Source organism: Eublepharis macularius, chromosome 4 (genome assembly GCF_028583425.1).
Source record: "Eublepharis macularius isolate TG4126 chromosome 4, MPM_Emac_v1.0, whole genome shotgun sequence".
NCBI classification, from domain to species: Eukaryota; Metazoa; Chordata; class Lepidosauria; order Squamata; family Eublepharidae; genus Eublepharis; species Eublepharis macularius.
This window is the reverse complement of record NC_072793.1, coordinates 7064059-7086449: the sequence shown is the minus strand read 5'-3', so window position 1 is coordinate 7086449 and position 22391 is coordinate 7064059. Positions and strand designations below refer to the sequence as shown.

The 22391-nt window shown below is 45.6% G+C and overlaps 1 protein-coding gene across 2 annotated transcripts; it reads right to left on the bottom strand.

Annotated features, from left to right (window-relative positions):
* Positions 1-70: 70 nt before the first annotated feature.
* On the bottom strand, positions 71-6077 carry LOC129327226 (putative methyltransferase-like protein 7A). 2 transcript variants are annotated; one of them, XM_054975712.1, is made up of 2 exons: positions 5486-6077; positions 71-407 (listed from the first exon to the last, which is right to left on the bottom strand). In XM_054975712.1, the coding sequence occupies exons 1-2, from the start codon at positions 6005-6007 to the stop codon at positions 171-173; spliced, it is 759 nt and encodes a 252-aa protein (XP_054831687.1). In that variant the 5' UTR covers positions 6008-6077; the 3' UTR covers positions 71-170. The 2 variants fall into 2 exon arrangements, with proteins under 2 accessions (XP_054831687.1, XP_054831688.1); XM_054975713.1 differs by having other exon boundaries at positions 71-385.
* Between the last annotated feature and the right edge of the window lie 16314 nt (positions 6078-22391).

The window sequence follows — 22391 nt, the reverse complement described above, 5'->3', positions numbered from 1 at the left end:
CTATCTATTACTGTTGTGTGATCCTACAGAAGATACAAGAAAGATTTTCCTCATTATGGCATGCTTTGGATGGTCTGTAAACATCATTCTTTAATCCCTTGAAGAACCCAACACCTTAATTTGTGTGAACTGTCAGCTAGCCGCTGCTCTTTGAGAGATACACTGAGCAATCATTTCACAGCATAACCAATAATATGTGGACGAGTTGGGGTCCAGTTCAGGGGGGCATCTATGTGCCGCAGCTTCAGTTCAGAGAACTTCCCATTCTCCAGATCCTTCCAAGTTTCTCTTATCAAGGAGCAACCATCTCCCAAATATTTCCAGGTAGGATCATAGACTTGCTGCCAAAAGTATCTCCAACTGGACCGATCCGCAGCCACGTGTTCTATAAAATAGAATGCACCACCCTATAAATGAAATAAAATGTTTAAATATGATCTACGGAAACAGGTACGTGAGAATGACAGTGCCACAATTTACCCCTGAGGGTGATCAACAATGGAAACAGATTCCTAATGACCTTTAAAAATGTAGTTTAGCGAGTTTGAAACAGGGAACAAACGCTGCCTAGAAGGCACCAGAGTTCTGTTCCCCATCTCCTATGTCCAATTAAGAATCACTGGAGTGCCACGCTACAGGGTGCCTCTGCAGTACAATCAGGTGGGAAGTGCTGCAGCAGCAGCGGCCCTGGAACGCTGTGATGCTGGCAGTTCTTGCGGGGAGGGGAATCGGTGAGTTGTACAGAGTTATTTTTTGCTTAAATGCCTGTCCCTCCCTAACCTAGCTAAGGGTCCAAAATCTATAAAAGTCTTGAAAGAATTTTCTTCAGTCTTACAGATCTCGGGATTCCTTGACCTTTCTTTTGTAAAAATAACCCCAATATTATTTGGGTCAATCCAAATCACATGATCAAAGCAGTATGTAAATGAACAGAATATGAAATACGAGAACAATGATTGCCAGAGTAGTGCCACTAACGTTCTTCCACCAAGCAAAGAGTCAGTCCTGTCTTTCCGGGACTTCAAAGCAGGAGGTGGTGGTTAAAAAAAAAGCTCAGGAAGCATCACCTTTATATGTTCAGGGAACACTAATTTGAGAACAACTGTCAGTTTTAAGAGGATGTTGGCTTGGTGTCTGCTAACGTTTTGTGGAACCTCCCAAAGTTTTCTGCTTGGACCACTTCAGGATGAAACAGGAGAAATGTTTTTTGAATGTGGAAAAAATTCTTGCAAGCACAGTATGTTTGACAAGGAGCATCTATTGTGCTAGTTTTCTGCTTGCAGAGATTTTTTTCATGTAGAGGAGCATTAAAAAAATGTAGTCCTTCTCTGCAGTCTGAATTGGCACTTACTACTGAATTCCTCTCACCACTATTAAGAATCTACCTCCTTATTCTGCTCCATGTGAAGCCCAGGCCTGATTATAAACCTGAATGGAGATTAACAGTGCAAACTTACACAGAGCCATTGGAATGGATACTGTTCATCTGCCTGCACTGCTTATGTTCTAGTTTCTTGAAGATCTCAGAGGTTATGTGGAAGGGTCCATGGGGGAAAGGGACTTAAGCGTGATAAAAGCTGCCAAGATTTTTGAGGGTTTATGTACAGGGTGTACCTTTGAGTAAATCGCTTAACTTCCTAAAGTTTCTTCCCCAATCTATAAAATATAGTGAGTTTATAGTTCTACTCTTATGGAATATATGTGTACAGTAAGACTGATTTAATCGCAGAAGTTTCTGGCGGTGACTCATCTTGCAAAATGGGGAAAATGCTTGTGCAATTCAATTATTAATGATTTACAGTTGTCAAAAGTTCCTGTTTTACAGGAAAGTTTGCTTCTCTGGAATCTCATGGCTACAGGCTTTGAAACTAGGTTGACTGCCAGGAACCAAAATCAGTTCAGTGTATTTCCACATAACAGAATCAAAGGATTCTAAATTAACACAAATTAACACATAATTTAGATTTCTTAACACATAATTTAGATTTCTTATCAGCCTGTTTAGTAAAATTACCTTTTGGAAAGTATCAAGGTGTGAACGGTTAGTAAACATTACAGCTGGCCCCACAATTGTATACCAAAGGTTGTACCCTGACTCCACCCATGTTGCAGTAAAAATCCTAAAAACTGGAAGTAAATCCCACTGAGTTCAGCATTACTGAGAACCTGGTAAACAGGCTTATTAACTTTAGCTTCGAGCAAAGATGTTAAACAAAATTACACTATTTGAATAAATGGGTACAGGTGTTTAGGATAGAAGTTACATGTCTGAATCAAAATCAGGGAAGATTTGCAGTAAACCTTAACATTCTGTGAATTCGAGAACATAGAAACACAGGCCTGTTGTCAAAACTGGGTGTCCCATGTCAAATAAGTTACCCTTTCCCACTCTGAAATGTATAGTCCAGTATACCCAATGCTCCGACAATAGTATTATGCTGTTTTTCCACTTCTTGTTTGCAGCACTGACTGATGGGCATGAGGACTGGGGAAGCCCCGCCGTAATCGTATCAGGAAATAAAGAACTGCACAGGATGGCCTTTGGTTGCCCTTTTCACGGGCATTCATGGGCATTTCAGATACATAGATCCATACTCAATGTTTCAAGTCTTTGCAAGTTTGCCTTGCAAATGCATTTGTCATTTTGGTATCTTTTCTTCAAATATGCTACCCTTCCTATATGATTTTTGCTGAGAGTTTTTAGATAGAAAACATGGTTTTGTGAGTGAGCAAGAGCCTTCATTTATAAAAAGTGAAACTGTTCAAAACGATACTCTATGAGCCAAGCTACAAGTGACGCCAGGCACAGGTGGGACACTTGTCAGCTTCCCTCAAGTTTTGATGCGAAATGTAGGCATCCTGGTCTTGCAGCTGTAATGGAGAGCCAAGCTGTAAAACCAGGACGCCTACATTTCCCATCAAAACTTGAGGGAAGCTGACAAGTGTCCCACCTGTGTCAGGTGTAACTTGTAGCTTGGCTCTATATTCCATATTTTGAGAATATGGAATAAATGTAAACTTAGGTTTTGCTTAAAAATACTTCTGAGGCTGTCTTTGCAGGAGGTTCATTTTAGAAGGGAAATGGTGAGTCCAGTCAAATGGTTCACGTATCATGATTTGTTGGGATTTTCTCAAGGTCAGGTTAAAATTTTTCACTTCAGCAACCTTTATTGGCATTACATCCATGTTAACAAAAACACTCGACACAACCAGAACTCAGTCTACAAATACACAACTAGCCTCATAGTTGCAAGATACAAAAATTTAGCTACAGTTTTGATAACTTTTTGGTTCTGAGTAGCCAATAGGAAGATAACTTTACATTTATCAGATTTTCCAATTTGCTCTCTCAACAGCGGGTCGATGAGTGTGGGACATAAATCACAATAATAAGTACAATACAGAAAAACATGTTCCAGGGTTTCTATGTCTCGCTGAGCACAGGTGCATAACCTGTTAGCATATGGCGTTTTATGGAATCTCCCATAAAGTATCGCAGAAGGTAGAACATTAAACCGAGCTAACGAGTAAGCTCTGCGATAATGTGGGGCCACTAAACAAGTGAGATATTCTGCCCTATACCCATGGGGTAAAACCCCCAAACCTAGGGGTGAACATCTGCCTATTGCAAGACTCCTGAGATTTTGAATCTCGATGTCAAGGAGTCTTTGTCTGGTTAAAATTAAATCAAGAGAGGGCTTAGTAGCAGATGGACATGTTTGCCAATGGTTTTCTTATATGCAGATTTTGGAAAGATTTAAGTTAGACAAGAGGCACTATGACTTTGAGCAATGTAAGACTGAATTTGAAACTACCCTTTGTACAAGCAATGAACATGTTATCTCTAAAATGTATAAACTTTTGTTGATGTTTGAGACAGGAGAAAAGCAAGTAAAAGAATATATGATTAAATGGGCAAAAATGTGGACATATTAATGGAACAATGGGAAAATGTGTGGTTAAAAGGGTTGAGCTCTAGTATTAAGCAGGGCTTTTACAAGATGATGTATTGTTGGTATATGGCTCCTGAAAAATTGGCTAGAATGTACATCGAATGTATGTTGGAAATGTGCTAAACAAGAAAGGTCATTCTATTGTATGTGGTGGACATATAAGATAGCAAAAACTTTCTGGTTGCAGATACAATCATTAGTTCAGAAGATTTTGTAGATTAAAATCCAGTTGAAGCCAGAGACTTTCTTGCTGGGAACAATGGACAGTCCGTTGGAAAGAAGCTTTGGAACTTTGTTTTTATATTTGATCACGGCAGCAAGAGTGTGCACAAAAATGGAAAACTCCCACATTGCCTAGAGTGGAGGAATGGTGGATAAAAGTTTTGGAATTTGCATTGATGGCAAAACTTACTTCACTGATTAGAGAGAGGACAGTATTTACATTTTGGGTTGAATGGAATCCGTTTATAGACTTTTTACATGAAATAGACAATAATGATTTGGTATGTGGATTTATGGATTAAGGAATATTAGCTATAGAAAAAAGAAGGCTTTTATTCTTAACATAGAATAAGTGAGAATTTGAAAATGATATATATTTATTGTGGAGAAAATTGGAACCCAGCTTATAGTTTAGACATTCTTTTATTTTTCTTCTTAACATCTCCCTCTTCTTTTTAGTTGCCTTTTCTGTTTTCTCTTTCAGATTTAGTTTGGATTAGTTATTAGACAATTGTGTTTTTTCTTATCTTTTATGTTTATTGTATATTGCTCAAATAAATTTAATTAAAAAAGATACTCTCAGATCACATGGAGTTTTTCTGGGGGGGGGGATTGGTTCGAGTAATTGGGCCCAAATTCAGTAATCTGTGGGGGTTTTTGGCAGGGGACGGGGAAGAGAGGGGGGGCAGGGTGTATTCCCTGTATGCAAGGATTCACAATATCATGGCAAGTGGCAAGATGTAACTGAAATCATTATAATAAAGAACAGCCGCACACTGTGGAAAAAATCCTTTAGGGAGACCTCTGGTACTGGCTTAATTGGAATGAATGGGTGTTCCAAGCCAGCCACTCTTTAAGAATGTGGACTAGACTCCATCTTTTTATTACAGGTGTGAGGTTTTTGTTCATTTGGGTTTCATTTTCATTTTAAAAAACCAATCAATTTTCCTTGTATTAATGATTACACCTACTCATTTTTTTGTTATAAGTTTCAGTTTCATTTCAGTTCTGGCTGTAATTTTTTGTTTGGTCGTTTCCCATCCAGTTGGGATGGGAAATCTTGCAGAGATTGAACCCCTCCGAGCCAAAGAATTATCCTTGCCAAATTTCCAACAGATGGACAGAAAGCTTGCATTTGGCAGCTTAAGAAAGCTGGGCACATAACACAGAGGGCATATGTAATAAATCATATCTAAACATGAAATAAGATGCCATTCTGCCTCCTGTCCTCCGGCTTGTTCCCCCTCAATCTTTCTGGTACATTTTACTCCTTCCCAAACAAAAAGCACCTCCCGCCCTCGTTTGCTTACCCGCCTGAGTACTCTCAGGACCTCCTTTAGGACCGCGGGCACACTCGCCACGGAGCACAGCACGAGCGTGCAGACCACCACGTCCACAGAGCCGTCGGGCACTTGGCGCAGATCCTCCCCAGAGGCCACTACGAAGCGCTCGAACTGGAGGTGCTGGTTCTCGGCCATGCTCTGCCGGAGATATCGCTTGAAGTTCGGGTTAGGGTCGGTGCACGTTACCTGACAGTCCGGTGGGTAGAACTGAAAGTTGGCCCCGCTGCCTGCGCCGATCTCGAGCAACAGGAGCTGGCCTGAGGATCCGGTGAAGTCTTCCAGGTTGCTGAAGAGCAGCTCCTTTTCCCTGTGAAGTTTTTGGTTGTAACGTTTGCTAAACTTGCTTATGAAATAGGGAAAGATTCTCTTACAAACAGGATCCCAGTAGCCCAGGAAGGCGAGCACGTAGATGGGCAGCGCCAGGAGCTTGACGCAGCCCTGGAAGAGGGGGACCAGCATCGTCCCCCCCGCAGCAGCTGCCTCGGTCATCTTGCGGCCAGCCCCGGCAAAGCTCTCCAGCCAACCGGTCCTGGTCCTCCCAAGGCAGCTTCGGAACTGAGCTGGTCACATCCGGTTTGTGCTGCCGGCTGTCTTCATAGTTCTCTCTTAAAGCAGCCGTGACTCATTTAGTCAAAGGCAGCCTCTGTGGATAGAAGTGAAAGATACTTTGCTTATGCAAACTTGAATAAATACTTGAAAGATCTTAGGATAAGAATGCCCACTGCCCTGTTTATTTAAGAAGGTTGCCTGAGCATACATCTGCTGTGCAAACTGAGATGGGTTTAGAATTCATTCTCTTTTCCACGTGCCTGTTGCAGTTTTTAGCCCGCCCTGACTTCCTCCAAGGTCCTCAGGATGGAGCCAGTGCAGTGATGGGGGGGGGGGGCAGAATGGCATTTCATGGCAGTCTCTGTGGGAATGTAGTAAAATGAATGACAAGAATGCCCACTGAGAATAATGGAAAATGCCTGAAGGCCCACTGGACATCGGGAGTCGGGAATGCCAATGCCAATGTACTTATATGCCAATGTACTTATATGGGCTCCATTGGAATACATCACAGCACACAAAAGTTGCCCCCCAAAAAATGCAGAACAAGCTTGGAGAATGCTGCTCTGTGGCCTAGAATGATAGTCCCCAGAGTGGAATGATGGCCCCAGGGACTATATAAACCATGTAGAGGCTGGGATGACAGCCCCCAGAGTGGAATGACAGTCCTTGGGATCAGGTAAACTACTCTGAGACAGGAATGACAGCCCCAGCCCCCAAAATAAGAACCAAAATAAATGTTTGGAGCCTGGAATGACAGCCCACAGAGTGGATTGATGGCTCCTGGGAGCTCAACACATTTCCTGGGAGTGGAAAAGAAGGAGAGCAGGAAAAACGATGCTTAGAACAGAGCAGCCATAGAAATGGGCAGAGAATCGGATAGCAGCATAACTTCTAGTATCAGAGAATCACTGAAGTGTGAAGGAGGGCTCTGTGATGACACCACAGATGAAGACATTACCAATTTGATCTGCCAAAGATATCTTAATAAAAAGATTTTATTTTGCCAATCATCAATATATCTAATTCTCAAGATGGCTCCATCTGTGGACACTTAAATCTATGGACTGAGGCCATGGAGAGGGAAGGAAGACCTTTCAGCTAACTCCAGCCTTCAAGGGCTGAAAACTTTTTTTTAATGGAGGGAGGTTTAAATCGCCTCCCCCAAACAAAGGAATACTTTTTTGACACTCCTCCCTCAATGGCTCCTCTGTCCGGCCTTCCACCATCCTGCTGGTTGCCCTCAGTGGCCAGTCAAGTATGGTGGTTACACCACCTTGTTCCTTCTCCTGACTGGGGAAGACAGTTTTTCTAGAGCTGCCTCCCAAACCACCATCATCAAACCCTCACAGGAACTCACTTTTTAGTGGTTTCCTTGTCCTCATCCGTATATCTAATTCTTGACATGACAAAATTTTAAACTCAGAGATTGGAGCAATGGACAAACAAGACAGACCTTGCTGCAAGCCTGAGAATAACCCCAGATTTGCAGAAAAATGTGAAATTTAAAAAAACACACATTGGGCAGTGCAGAGAAAGAACAAAGGGAAACAAAGGCCCAGTGGTTCATTGGTTCTGCAGAATCCTACCAGACCTCCCTTGAACACAGCAAAATTCAGTAGACTGCCACCATTTCCCCCAACTGAGTCCTAGCACAGAGTCTGGGGAAATCAAGCTTCTGTCCTTACCCGATTTTACCTGGGAGTCAGTCAGCTATGCTGAATCTCCCCAGAAGAGTTTACAAAGGTATCTCGACCAAACCATGTAGGCATCCTGGTCTCGCAGCTTGGCTCTCCGACTGCTGTCCAATGGACTTTTCAACTGTCACTTGTCCAACATTCCGCCAAGCTGCCTACATTTCCCATCAAAACTTGAGGGAGGCTGACAAGTGACCAACCTGTGTCAGGTGTCACTTGTAGCTTGGCTCTTAGAAACCCCTTTCTCACAGCTATTTGGACAAGACAGACAGTCCACAGATGGAACAGAAAACAACCAAAGATTTATTTAGAGAACGTAAGTTATACCAACAGTTACAGGTTTTGTGTGGAATAAAGAGTAAGACTGACTCGCAACTCCACTCCTCAGATTATGCTCCCCTGCCCTGAGGAGTTACCTGGTTGAATCTGTTGGCAATGTAGAATAAATAGGTAAACAAGTGTGTGTGTGTGTGTGTGTGTGTGTGTGTGCGTGCGTGCGCGCGCCCTCAAGTCATAGCTGACTTATGGCAACTCACTGGCAAGGTTTTCATGGCAAGAGACTAACGGAAGTGGTTGGCCATTGCCTGCCTCTGCAACCCTTGTCTTCCTTGGAGGTCTCCCATCCAATTACTAACCAAGGCCGACCCTGCTTGGCTTCTGAGACCTGACGAGATTAGGCTCACCTGGGCTATCCAGGTCAGAGATAAGTAAATAAATAAAGCAAAGCAATTCAGAGAACAAAGTGCTTGGGCATGCATGTTGATGAGGCAATAAACTCAGACGGAGTCCACTTCCTTCAGTAAGGAAAATAAGAGTCCTTTTATTTAGGAACTCCATTCAGAATAGTAAAGAGGAGAGATCGAATCTAATCTCATCTAAACTAGGATGCTGGGGGATATGGGGGGCAAACCCTGTGTTCACTGTGCTCGCAAGATGGAAAGAGAGTATGTGTGCAAGTGAGGAAGATGAAGGAAAGATGGAAGGAAGGAAGTTCTGTGAGAGTAGTAATCTACACATCAAAGGAATAGCATCAGATAAAGCAGTATAGTGTGTCTTCTTCTGATTCTATTGTAAGTCCCCTCTGTAACCTGAGACCAGGAAGAAGGGACATTAGATTCTTACAGAATCTAACATACAGATGCTGAGGGAAGAAGTTAATGCTTTTCTCCCAGACAGGGATCCTCAGCATTTAAGGTTCATTTGTAACCTCTTTAAAACAGTTGACAAGCTGACAGGTGTCATATATGGTCCCTGCATATCTGTCATGAATGTCTATGGGTTCTGCCTCTGGCTTCTGAGAGTGTGGAAAGTTCTTTATTACTACATGCCAAAGGGTTATCTTACAAATGTTTACTTTCACTTTCTTGCTCGGCTGAGCAAGTGTCCTTGATAGCCAGCCAAAGCTGGCTCATGGTGTGCTTCTCCTGAGAACTTAAGATAAGTTCTTCTTTCTCACTGTCTGTGCTAAAACAATGTCTTGCTACACGCCCCCCCCCCTTAACGGTCCTCTGCCATAAGGCGGGAAGATTCCCTATAACTAACATTGCTAGCCCCTGTCATTACCTGCCATTCTTGTGTTGTGCAGGTTGTGCTGATACTGTATACTGTATAGATCATCTGAGAGTGTCTTAACTGCTAACATAAAATGCAGGAGAGGCACTGGGGCCTCTCTGTTATCTGTCTATCTTCAAGAGTCCTTGAATCACCTTCAAGGACTGTCCACGGTCCCAAAGGGAGGGAAGTTTCCCTATAATTAGTAATGCCTTTGTTTGAATTGTCACTTCTGCCAATTGCCACCTTTGTGTGAACACCCTGAACTGTATGGATTTCTAATAAAGTTGCTTCAACTGGAACACCTGTGTGTTAACTGTGGAGAGCTTGAGGGACCTAACTGCCAGGGACTGACAGCCCCACTTACGTCACTTCCGCCAATTTCAGCTGTCTATGCACCTTGTACTGAATGGATCTCTAATAAAGTTACTTAAACTGTGTGTTAACTGTGGAGAACTTGGGGACCCAACTGCCAGGGACTGACTACAGGCTTCTATTCATATACTAGGCTGCTCTTTTAAACATTCAGAAAAAGTGGCCTCAGTACCAGAAAAGTTAGATTTTGGAGGGCACTATAGAAGGTGCTTGTTTACTTCCTTAGTTTCCCACCGTATCCTGATCTACAAAATCTTAACTAAAAAGCCCAAAAGAAAAAACCTATTTCAGTGTATGCTGTTATCCATAGCTGTGATATCCCTGTCCAAAGGAAAATCTAAGAATGTGCCCCTCTTTAAGATGAGGTGCCTCTTCCCCCTCCCAACCAGGGAAATTCCAGGGGCTCTGATTGGCTGGTCATTCTCTGGAGCTTGTTTGAGGGTGGGATCCCAAGAACTGGTTCAGAGCTTTAGAAACAGGTGGACCTTTGGGGTTGATTGACACCCTGGTTCAAAAGTCACTGTAGCAATCAGGGGACCCTCCTGGATTTGCAGGGGGCATCTCATTTCCCTTCCCCCTATTTCCCTTCCCTGAAAGCCTCCCTTTTTCCTGCCTCTTTCTCTCCTTCCCACCAACCAGCTAACCTACCTTTATATGCCTCCCTTTCTTCAGATTTCCCTCCTTTCATCCCCCCAAACTCTATCTGGGAAAACTATGGCTGAGTTGCATGCTGCCAGCTGCCAGGCCCAGTTTTGTGGTGGTGAATCATCAGGGATTTGTGTGGTCTTATACTTTCCCCTGTATCCCCTCCCCACACTATTTTTCTTTCCCTCCACCCAGCAGACCCCATATCCCCATCTTTCCCTGCTTCCCTTCCCACCCATCCCCACCCACCTGCCTTTTATCTGCCCTTCATATTCAGATATATATTTATTATTTATTAACTAGGTGCCTGTGAGAGTCAAAGAACTTGCATTGTGATTGCTCCCAGGCCTGGCCCTGATTCTCCCTCAAAAGCCAACAGCCCTGGAAAAGACCCTGGCCTCTCCCAACGACCGCTGATGGCATTCATTTATTAAAGTTACAGGCAAGGCTTCTATTATTTTGTGTTTCTTTACGCCGCCTCCTCCCAATTTTGTTTTTTTAGATTTTAGATTTCTCAAGATTATAGGAAGATCTGTCTTGTCTGTTCATGGCTCCAATTTCTGCATTTAAGTATCTTCTGATTTAAAATTGAAAACTAGATATATTGATGATGGTTTGGAGTGCTGGATCTGGAATCTGAACTATCGCTCTCTGTACAAGGCAGATTATGTGACTCCTAGGATACATGAAGTCACAATTAAAGGGATGTTCTTCCAAAAGATACAAATTGCGATCTGTGGGTGGCACAGGGAACATTAACTTGCTTCATACCTTCAAAATAGGCAGCTATGTGTCAGTCCCTGGCAGTTAGGTCCCCAAGTTCTCTACAGTTAACACATAGGTGTTCCAGTTGAAGTAACTTTATTAGAGATCCATTCAGTACAAGGTGCATAGACAGTGGAAATTGCTTCAACTGGAAGTGACGTATGTGGGGTTAGCAATGTTAGTTATAGGGAATCTTCCCACCTTTAGGACACTGACCGTTAATGGGGGGTTGGGGGTTAGGGTGAGACATTATTTTAGAGCAGGCAATAAGAAATGCTTTCCCCTCTAGGCTGAGGCATTCACAGAAGACTAGAACCATTATAGCTCACTCGCTTTTGCTCTCCTGCCAACTGAGCTGGCTTTTTGCCCATGTCTGCAATGATATTATGAACCAGTTATTATTACACACCAGATTGTTCTAAAAGAGCATTTCAGGACACTGTATGTTGTGTCCTTGCATACAAGGAAAGTGCGGGAAATTGGACAGATGATTGATAGCCCTTTGGTAGTTGGCTTAAAACTGCATTTGATCTCTATACTCATTAAAGGGAATTATCTATTTCCCTGCAGTCAAGAGAACACATTCAGCTTTAAGCCTATTTAAAGCATTTGATATAATGGCATTAAAATGTGCTTCTGAGCTTTTAGTGGCTGTTTACAGATGCTTGACTGGAAAAGCTTGCCACAGGTATGCTTGTTACACTTTCTGTGAATACGGCTTGCACGCGCATATGAGAAGTTATGTGGGAGACCCGGCCTCTTAGACTCCTGCATAACAACCTTCCATTTGATTCGAATTTTTAGGGACTGTTTTTACTGAACAGAGACAGTTGACCGAGATACACACAATAAGGCCAACCTGGAGTTACATGCTACACCTAGACATCACAGATCAAAGGCACAAAGATGGCAACATCATCACACATGGGTGAGTGCCATGTACCTGCAGATGCTTCCTAGGTGTATTGACGCAGTATATAACAAACGTAACAAAAATTTATTCCCAGCATGCACTGCCTCTGAGTTGCATTCTCTTTCTTCTCTCCTCCACAGCCACCAGAGTACCATTTGGAGCTCCCCAAGTATGAACCATCCTGCGCTGCGAACTGTGGGGTTTCCAGTTCAAGCCACGGATCTCCTGCTAGTGGAAATTATGGATTCAATTCTGATTCAGTTTGAGGAGGTTATCAGCACAGCAGGGCCTACTGCCCCCCTGCCCCACCCCGGTTTCACCTCCATCCTAGCTCTTCCCCTGCTTTCTTTCCCCTTCTGCTCAGCCCCCTCCAACATTCCCTTAGCCACACCTTCATAGCTGTGTCTGGTCCCTGCCCCTCCCTGGTGTGAATGTGAATGGATTAATAGATTTAACACCTTATTCCCACATGGTTTGAATAATGAGATTGAGTTCTCCTGTTTTTCATGGATGTAACAACGTTGCTTATGAATGTAACATTCTGGTTTGTGTTTGCAGCACTGTCTCTTTAATCGTTTGAGTTGTAACTGTATATAATTGTAGTTGTTTTAGAAGGCCCCCTGTGGCAAATAGACTGTCAGGATTATACCGACTCAGAGCGGGACCACAAGTGACGCCTGACACAGGTTGGACACTTGTCAGCTTCCCTCAAGTTTTGGTGGGAAATGTAGGCATCCTGGTCTTGCAGCTTGGCTCTCCGACTGCTGTCCAATGGACTTTTCAACTGTCACTTGTCCAACATTCCGCCAAGCTGCCTACATTTCCCATCAAAACTTGAGGGAAGCTGGCAAGTGTCCAATCTGTGCCTTTTGTCATTTGTGGTCCCGCTCTCAGTGTTATGACACAGACCACTTATGGGTGTACGTGAGTAATATAATGACTGGGAGTGATTGTTTAGAGAAGTAACACATAATATACTGAAAAATATTTTTATTACAGTGCTTTTCATATTGATTAATGAGGCTTTGATAAAGTGGAGTACAAAACGGGAATTAAAATGCTGGCTGTGACTTTTTCCAGTAGCACTCCAGCTTCGGCATGACATCGGAGAATCACCTTCTTTTAACACAGGGTCCACCTAGAAAGACAATAAGAAAAGATTATGCGTATTTAATTACTTACCTTGTGGACTCGTATTATTTCTCTTCACAAGCTGGACTTGGGGCCATTGTGCCTGTTAGGAATTGATTACTGTACATGTCTTAATATTTATTGATGGATAAAATTTTTGGATAATATTTAGCTTTGTGTATATTTATTGTATTTATTTTCTTGAGCACTATCAGCACATTGCATTTTCTTCTAATATTAATTTTTTTTTGATAAATAGCAAAAATACATAAAAATATTTAATAATTTGTTTGTAAGAGTTTTTGTATATTATTGAGACATTTGGTTACCGGGGGCTGGCTCCTTCCAGTTCCTCATGTCTCCAGCAATAGCAGGAGGCTTGTGGGTGGGGCATCAGCCCAGTTAGATGGCCACATGGATGCAAATAAGGGTGAGCAAAATGGGAAGATAGATCTAGAGGAGGTAGCCATGTTTGTCTGTAGTTGCCAAATAGTAGAGTCCAGTAGCACCTTTAAGAAGAGCCAACTTATTTGTAGTATAAGCTTTCGAGAACCACAGCTCTCTTCATCAGATGCATCTGACAAAGAGAGCTGTAGTTCTCAAAAGCTTATACTACAATTAAGTTGGTTCATTTGGTTTGAATGACTTCCGTCCAGACTGATTTAAAAGTGCAATAAGTGAAATAAATTCTTCCATGTGGACAGACTGTGCTCAGTGATGCTGCCCTGCCTCTTTCCTCACTTGGTGATATCCAAAGTCCTTGCCACCCCGGTTTCATCAGAAGGTAACACAAAGAGTTCGTCGTAACATTTGCTCAGTAAACATTAAAAATAAACATTAAAGCCATTCAAGGACTTAAAGACTGATAGAAATCATTGTGTAATGGGGAAGGACTTGTGCATGGCCAGCATGACCTATAGTGCTACTTCTTAAACCACTATAATGCTGTCGTGTAACAGAGGCCCTTTCCATGCATCCTAAGAAGAAATGCCCTACTCACTGAACCCTGGCAGCTTTTTATGGGATTCTGCAAAATGGATGCAGGCAGTTTTCACAGCTCCACAAAAACGGAAGCAAAACTGCCTGCATCAGTTTTGGAAATGGAAATGTCAGAAATTCTTTGAAAAAGCTGCCAGCATTTGGTGAGTGGGGTGCTCTTTTTAGGATGTGTGGAAATGGCCCAAGTTCCACATCTCCAGATCTAAAATGTGATGTAGGCTGAAGAGCAGGCTATGAGATAAATGGGGGAAGCTGCTAGTAGAGAAAGAAATGCAGGAAGCAATGTTGGTTCACAGAAACTTCGCCATGTGTTTTCATTAGGACCATCCAAAATGTCACCAAGCATACTTTTGGGATTAGCTGTCATCAATATGCTGATGATACTCACACTGTATATCCTTATACAAATCTCCTAGAGATGTGATAGTCTTTAAAAACTGCCTGGCAGCTGTGGTGAATTGATTAAGAGTGAACAAATTGAAACTAAAGCCTGGAATGACTGAGGTAATTCTGAAGGGGAAAGCAGAGATCTTGAATGACATTGTACTTCACACTTTTTATAACAACAACATTCGATTTATATACTGCCCTTCAAGACAACTTAACGCCCACTCAGAGCACTTTACAAAGTATGTCATTATTATCCCCACAACAATTATCACCCTGTGAGGTGGGTGAGGCTGACAGAGCTCCTAGAAACTATGACTGATCCAAGGTCACCCAGCTGGCTTCAAGTGGAGGAGTGGGGAATCACTTCCCCAAACACGTCACTGCATCACTCAGGTGTATGAGTTAAAATTGCTTTTATTAAAGAAAGATACCAGTATCCAGCTACTATGATAGTGGAATTGGCTGGAATGCCTAAAGGTAGTAAATCAAGGTTAATTATAGGTGAATGTCCCCGCCCCCAGTGAGAAAGAGAGTCTGTTAGGATTTGAGGTGGGGGCAGAGCCTGGGAAGAAGGGAGGAGGGGAGAGATGAGCTCAGTTCAGTCTCTGTGTAGTTTGGTGCAGTCTTTGCATTGACTTCAAGGTCGAGTTCCCAGACTTGTCAGGAACTCCTAACCAAAACACCTTGCCTGCGAGATAAGCAGTTAGCAGCAATGCACTGGAAAACAGGTTTTACTCTGCATTTACTCAGAGGCACATTACTCTGCAAGAAACACTTAATACATGGCAGATATGCTGGGGCTTATCTGACATTCTAGCCCCTTGGCTTCTCCGGGTATGCCTCGTGAAATTTGCAGATTAGTTTGGGAGCATTCACATCAGAAGTTTTCACCCACTCCACATTACTCTTATTAAAATGAACCCATTGGATCAAGTAATAAAGCTGTCCACGTTTCAGTTTAGAGTCCAATACAGCCTCCACTTTGTAGTGAGGTTGACCATTCACGATGGGGTGTGTGTGTGTGTGGAAACCCTGGATCTGGATGCCACACGTCAGGGAGCGGTACTTTCTTCAGGAGGCTGAAATGAAACACCAGGTGAATATGTTTTAAGTTCTTTGGCAATTTAAGCTGCACTGTCACATCATTGATCATTCTGAGGACTTCAGATGGTCCCAAATATTTCCACCCAAGCTTTTTACTTGGTTGCTCCCCCCGCAGATTCTTAGTGGACACATAGACCTTATCTCCCACTTTCAGGTCCCAGGTGGGAAAGCGCTTCCGATCAGTCTGCTTTTTGTAATCCTCTTTGGCTTTATTCAGTGTCTGTTTAATCACCTCCTATTGGCCCGTTAGCCTAGTCCACCATTCAGTCAAGTGCCCCCCTTTCTTCTCATTCATGCATGGCTTTACCTTCAAACCCCTGTGCAATTTTGAAGGGGGATGCCCCTGTGGAGCTATGTATACTGTTATTGTAACAATATTCTGCAAAAACCAGAAAGTCAGTCCAGACACTCTGCTGATAATTGATGTAGCACCTTAGAAATTGTTCCAACACCTGATTAACCCTTTTGGTTTGTCCATCAGTCTCGGGATGATGGATGGAACATAACCCTTGCTCTATCCCCGCCACTTGCAACAATTCCCTCCAGAATTTGGCCATGAACTGTGTCCCACGATCGGAGATCACCTTATCAGGAAATGAATGTAAACATACCACGTGTTGCATGAACAAAGTGGCCAACTTCTTGGCTGAAGGTAGTTTGGCACACGGTTTGAATGAGCTTTTTTTGAGAATAAATCCACCACCACCAAAATTTCCCTTAGAGCGGGGGAAGGTCCGTTACGAAATCCATGAACACGGCACCCCAAGGCCAAGCTGGAGTCTCAAGAGGCTGCAACAAACCTGGAGGCTTCCCTCCCCTCTTTTCCCCCATTAAACACACTTGGCAGGTGGCCACATATTGTGACACATCTTGCCTCATTTTGGGCCTCCAAAATTGTCTTTGCACTAGGTGTAAGGTTTTCAAGTATCCAAAATGCCTGGCCGATTTAGCATCATGACAACTTTTCAGCACCTCTCCTCTTAGGCTGGCAGGAACGTATAGTACTAGCCTGTACTAGCCCCCGTGCTTGCCCTGTTCCAGTTCATCCTTGGGCATTTCCCTCCCCCTCCTTTTCCACCTCAGCTTTCACTTTTTCCTCCCACTCCGTGAGAGCAGGCTGCACCACCTCCTCCTTTTGACTGTCATGTTGGGGGCGGTGTGAAAGGGTGTCTGCCAGGAAGTTCAATTTGCCTGGGAGGTGCTTAAGTACAAAATTGTATCAAGAGAAAAACTCCACCCATCTTAGTTGTTTGGTGCCCAATATGCAAGGGGCGTGTAATGCTTCCAAATCAGTCCACACCTCAAATGGCAACTTAGCTCCTTCTAACCAATGTTGCCAAGTACACAGAGCCAATTTAACTGTGGCGGCCTCTTTATCCCACACCGCCCAGTAGCGCTGTCTCAGAAAATTTTTTCAACATGTAGGCACAGGGGCGCAATTTCCCTTCATCGTCCTCCTGGAGGATCACCCCCCCCTCCATTGCCACATCACTTGCATCTACCTGAACCATGAATTTACAGTTTTCATCGGGGTGGCACAGGACCGGCCCCAAAGTGAACAATTGCTTTAAGTTCTTGAAAGCCTTCTGGAATTCTGTGGTCCATGCTAGCTTAGAACTAGGCTTTACCCCCTGGGGTCCCTTCCCTTTGGTCGTCAGTAAATCAGACAGTGGTAGTGAGATTTGGGCAAAGTTCTTTATGAAGGGTTGGTAGAAATTAGCAAACCCCAGGAGTGATTGTAATTGCCGTCATGTTTTGGGATCCTCCCACCTGACCACTGCTTGAACTTTTGCCGAGTCCATTCCCAGCCCTTGGCCTGATACTTGACAGCCCAGAAAATCCAACTCTCTCTTATGAAATTCACATTTAGACAGTTTAACAGGTAGTTGGTGAGCATGCAAGGTCTGCAGTACCTTCTGCATCAATTTCACGTGAGACTCGTAGTCTTGTGAATACAATAACATGTCATCTAAGTACACCACCACCCCTTTGTAAAGGTGTTTGTGGAGGACTTCGTTAATCAAACTCATAAAACCCTCCAGGCCCCTTGCAATCCAAAAGGCATCACTAGGTATTTGTATTGCCCCAAAGGGGTGTTGAATGCAATCTTCCATTCATCCCCTTCCTTTATCCATACTCTAAAATAAGCATCCCGTAAATCCAGCTTAGAGAAGATCTTCCCTTGGGCCACTACTCCCAGCAAGTCTCGGATGAGGGGATAGGCATTAGACATTGATATTGGATTGATCCCCCTATAGTTCATACACAGTCTTAGCCCCCCAACCTTTTTCTTATGGAAGAGAACAGGAGCGGCATGTGGGGAACTCGCGGGCCTAATAAAACCTCTCTGTAAATTCTTGTTGATGAACTTTTGCAGCTCTGCCTGCTCCCTTGGGCTCATTGAATACAACTTCCCCTTCGGCAACTTCAGGCCAGGGATCAGCTCGATGGCACAGTCCATGGCTCTGTGAGGGGGGGAGCTCGTCCGCCTCTTTCTCATCAAATACTTGACTCAAGTCCCGGTACTCAGGAGGTATCTGATCCCTTTCCTCCTGGGTCAGATAAGCTGCTTCAGGGATTGACGGGGCTGTCTTCCCCCACTTCTCATCCCACACATGATTTTGACACTCCCCACCCTGGGAAACAGCTCTCCGGGCTTCCACCATATATAAGGGTTGTGGCCATACAGCCAGCGCACTCCCAGTACCAAGGGAAATTTAGTTGCTGCGCTGACTACAAACTCCCGAGATTCCCAGTGGCTCCCCATCCCCAGGGGGGCAAGTTCAGTCTCGTAACTGGCAGGAGTTCCCTTCATTCAGGACCTGTCCATTTGCTCAAAAATGATGGGGTTGGCCAGCTTTCTGACCTGCAGCCCCAGTCCCATCACTAACGCTGGGGCGATTAAGTCTCTAGTACATCCTGAATCAATCAGAGCTCTTACCCTGATGTGAGTCCCTCTTCGAGGGTTTACTAAAGTCACAGGCAAAAAGAACAGAGCCCCTTTCGGTCTCACCTCTTGGGGTGGTGGTGGCTCCTCTGCAACCTGCTGGTGGGCCCCCTCCCCTCACAGCAGGTCTTCCTCATTTCCCGCTGGCAGGTGCTTGTCCTCCTCAGTTCTGGAACGGTCTCCGCTTGACAACTCCGACTCATCCTCCACCTCCAAGCCAGCTGCTGCTTCCTCCCTCGGGCACATCGGCTGCTTACTGGTCTTTTGGGGGGTTCCTGGGGTCCTCTTGTTCCTCCAGCCTTGCTCTGGGGCTTCTGCTCCCTCTGCAGTTTGCAGTTTGCTGCAAAGTGGCCCACTCCCCCACACTGCAGGCAAAGGCCTTGTTTAAGATGGAGGGCCCGCTCCACCACTGGGAGGAGGCTCCGGGAGCACTTCTTCTTTCGGGCTGCGATCTCCGAAGGGGACCTGCATTGCCCCACCTGATGCTGTAGTCTCTGTAGCTTGACAACTTGCTCCCAGTTCTTGATCTCGCAGGTGAGCTGGATCCAACCCAGCAGACTTGGAGGGTCGTCTTGCATCATTGCTTTCAGCACCAGGTCTGGATTCAAACCTGCCCAGAACCAAACGAAAACACCTTGCCTGTGAGATAAGCAGTTAGCAGCAATGCACCAGAAGACAGGTTTTACTCTGCATGTGGTCAGAGGCACATTACTCTGCAAGAAACACTTAATACATGGCAGATATGCTGGGGCTTATCTGACACACCTGAAAAACCAAGCAGTGGCCTTAATGGACAATGAATAGTCTATTGTTTCCCCAAAACTAGAGGTGGGCACAGACCGGAGAATGGACCAAAATTCAATACGGACTGGGCCGGTTCAGCATTCATGAACTGGTGGGTTGTGGGATACCATTTTCCACAGACCCCACGGACTTTTTGCCGATCCGTTGGTCCGTGGTCCATTAAAGCTTCCCTGTCTCACTGGCAAGTGGTGCCGGGAGTGCTTTAACATTTAAATCCACCCCTTGCTCCAGCTGACTGGTGGGCTCGGGGGGATGGGGGTTTAGAGTGCTCTTGGTGCCACCCGCAAGCAGCGCTGGGAGCACTTTAACATTTAAATCCCCCCTTACTCCAGCTGACTGGTGGGCCTGCCAGTCAGCTGGAGCAAGGGGGGGTTAAAGCCCTCACCTGACTCAGTTCAATCCTCCCACCCTCTCTACCATACGGTCTGTAATTGAGAGGAAGCTGCTGGAGACCCACTGCAAGTGGAGGGACACGAGTGCATGACAGGGTTGGCAGCATCTGTGGCAACAGCTACTGGAGGACCTGGTAGCTGTCCCACAATGGTCAGGCATGCATTGAGTGGCTGCTTGGGCAGTTGGTGGCTGTGGCTTGTGGCCCAGTGCCAGCCCCCCTTCCTATTCCACCGCTTGCAGGGGTGGTCCAGGGTACACTGCAAGATGGCCGATGATGAAGGTGGCCCACTGGGAGATGCTCCCACTGGTGAGCACAGCACAGGCTTAGCCCTTCTCCTCTACCAGAGGCCCTGCCCTGGTGTCTGCATTCTCAGCCCTCTCCTGGGGAATATACCAGGGGACCCCTGGTTCGGTTTGCTCTTCCCCATCTGCTGCAGACAAACTGACTCCTTCCAAACAGATCCATCTGTCATCCTGTGCCTGTTTGACAGCAGTCTGCACCTTTGGGGGGTAGAAAGTAAACAGCAGGCCCCACCCTTCCTTTGTCTCTGAGGTGGGCTGCGTGCAAGGCCTCGCCCCCATGGCTCCTGGAAGTGGTCAGCCCTTCTCTCCCTAGGCCCATGTAGCTGCTGGTGATGTCACAGTTGCTGGGGGCTCTCGATTCCTTCCTTGTATGTTTCCAGAGAGCTACCTCTCCCGGATGCAGGGCTGGGGGCTTGTCTTGAGGGTTGGAGGCTGTGGGTTCAAGTCTCACCAATGATTTATTGGACCACTAGTCTTTCAGTTTTTACTTTTCTGGGATAGGGGTGTGCATGTCTCAGAGCGATGGGAGGGGGCAATTGAAAGCACGAGGTGCTCTTCCTGCCAGCCCAGCCCTTGCGAACAATGGAGTGGGAGCCCTGTCTGCTGCTTAGGTGTGTGTCCCCTCACCTGAGCCGGGGAGGTCTCCTCTTGAGCCAGGTGCCTCTGTTCAGGTGCAGCTTGATTGAGGGGTCTTTGTGTCTTGTTTGCCAGGTCTCTGCAGAGGAGCGAAGTGTCCTTGACAGGTGGCAGCGATCTGTCCACAAAGGGGCTCCACCTTGGCCTGCCACTCATGGAGCTGTCAATAGCAACTTCCCTACAATAGGTGGATGCTGCCTGGGTTTCCAGGGGAACGAGAGAGCGTGCTCTGCTGGGCGTGGCTGGCCAGACTTGCCAGGCAGCATATTTCCTTCCCAAAAGTCCTTTGGGAGAGAATGGATGGCGCCAAAGTTAGATGAGCCTGAAACATCGAGGCACCTCCTTAAACAACAAGCTGAAACAACTGCAAAGTCAAGGAGGTGGAATAAAAAATGTGTACACAATATAGATATTTATCCAAAATCTTTTTCAGTGTTTTAAAGTGCAAAGTGTGAAATATAAATCATGCAATTCTCTATACCCAAGTAATACAGTACAATTATAACAACCAACACTCAAGAACCAAATCATTCCTAGAGAATATTCAAATGCCAACTGGTGAAAGGGCCTGTGCAAAAAACAAGCCTGATATCCGGTACAAACTGAGAGAAGCAGAGTGAAAATCACCCAGTAGACTTAGGGTGGCTCAGAGCCCAGGTAGGTCGAGGTCCACGGAGGGATACCCAAGTAGGTTGACGAAGGTCAACATGTCCACCAGGTCCAGGTTCAGATGAGCGCAGCAGGGACGGAGGAGGTCTCCTAGGTGGAAGAACACCCGCTCACTCTGCACGCTGGTGGGAGGACAGGATGTTGGTTGCCACAATAGACAGATCCGGCCATACGGCAGAGTTACTCACCCAATACTCTAACGGGTTGGAATGGGGGGGGCTTGGTGGGCTCCACGAGGTACTCTCGCACCATAGCCCCCATTGAGTCCTCCACTGCGAGAGACACACCCACTGTGCTGCAGCCAACCACACAGACCACTAACGAAGCCCAGAGATCAAGTGGGGCTGTTTGGGTGGGTCTCTCCTGGTGTGGCTCTCTTCCCCCCTCCTCCCCTCCCCCCCCCTCCTTCTCCACCACCTACCCCTCGCCCCTGCCCAGTTCCCTCTGTCTTGCCTTCTCTTTCTGGTAACGGAGCACTGCTGTGCGGAGCTCCTTTTTCCAGCACTGCATCTGACCCGCCCACAGGGCGATGCTGCCCTTGATCAGGGGGGTCACAGAGGGAGACCATTTGGTACGGCACCTTGTGGTGCAGAGGATGCAAGCGCTCGGCCAAACATGCCTGAACCCTCTGCACAAAGTGGGAAGCAATGCGCCGGCAGCTGTCCAGCAGGTTGCGCATCCACAAGGTTCCCTTGTCCCAGCTGTTCCTTGGCATGCTCCCCAGCCCAAGAATGTCCCTCATCACCAGGTGCAGCTTGTGCGCCATGCACCAGGCCCGGGAGGGATGCCTCTTTCAGGGCTGCCAACATGTTGCTTCTTGCATCCATCACCATGAAGCCATGGACAAATCCTTCCTCCCCGGCTGTCCACTCCCTCAGAGCCACCTTTACACTGGTGGCGATGTTCTTCCCAGTATGGACATTGTCCATCCCCTGGGCCTGGAGAAGAACTACCCTGTAGCCCGGTGTCAAGCAGGGCACCTTTTTCTGGGTACCAGTTCTT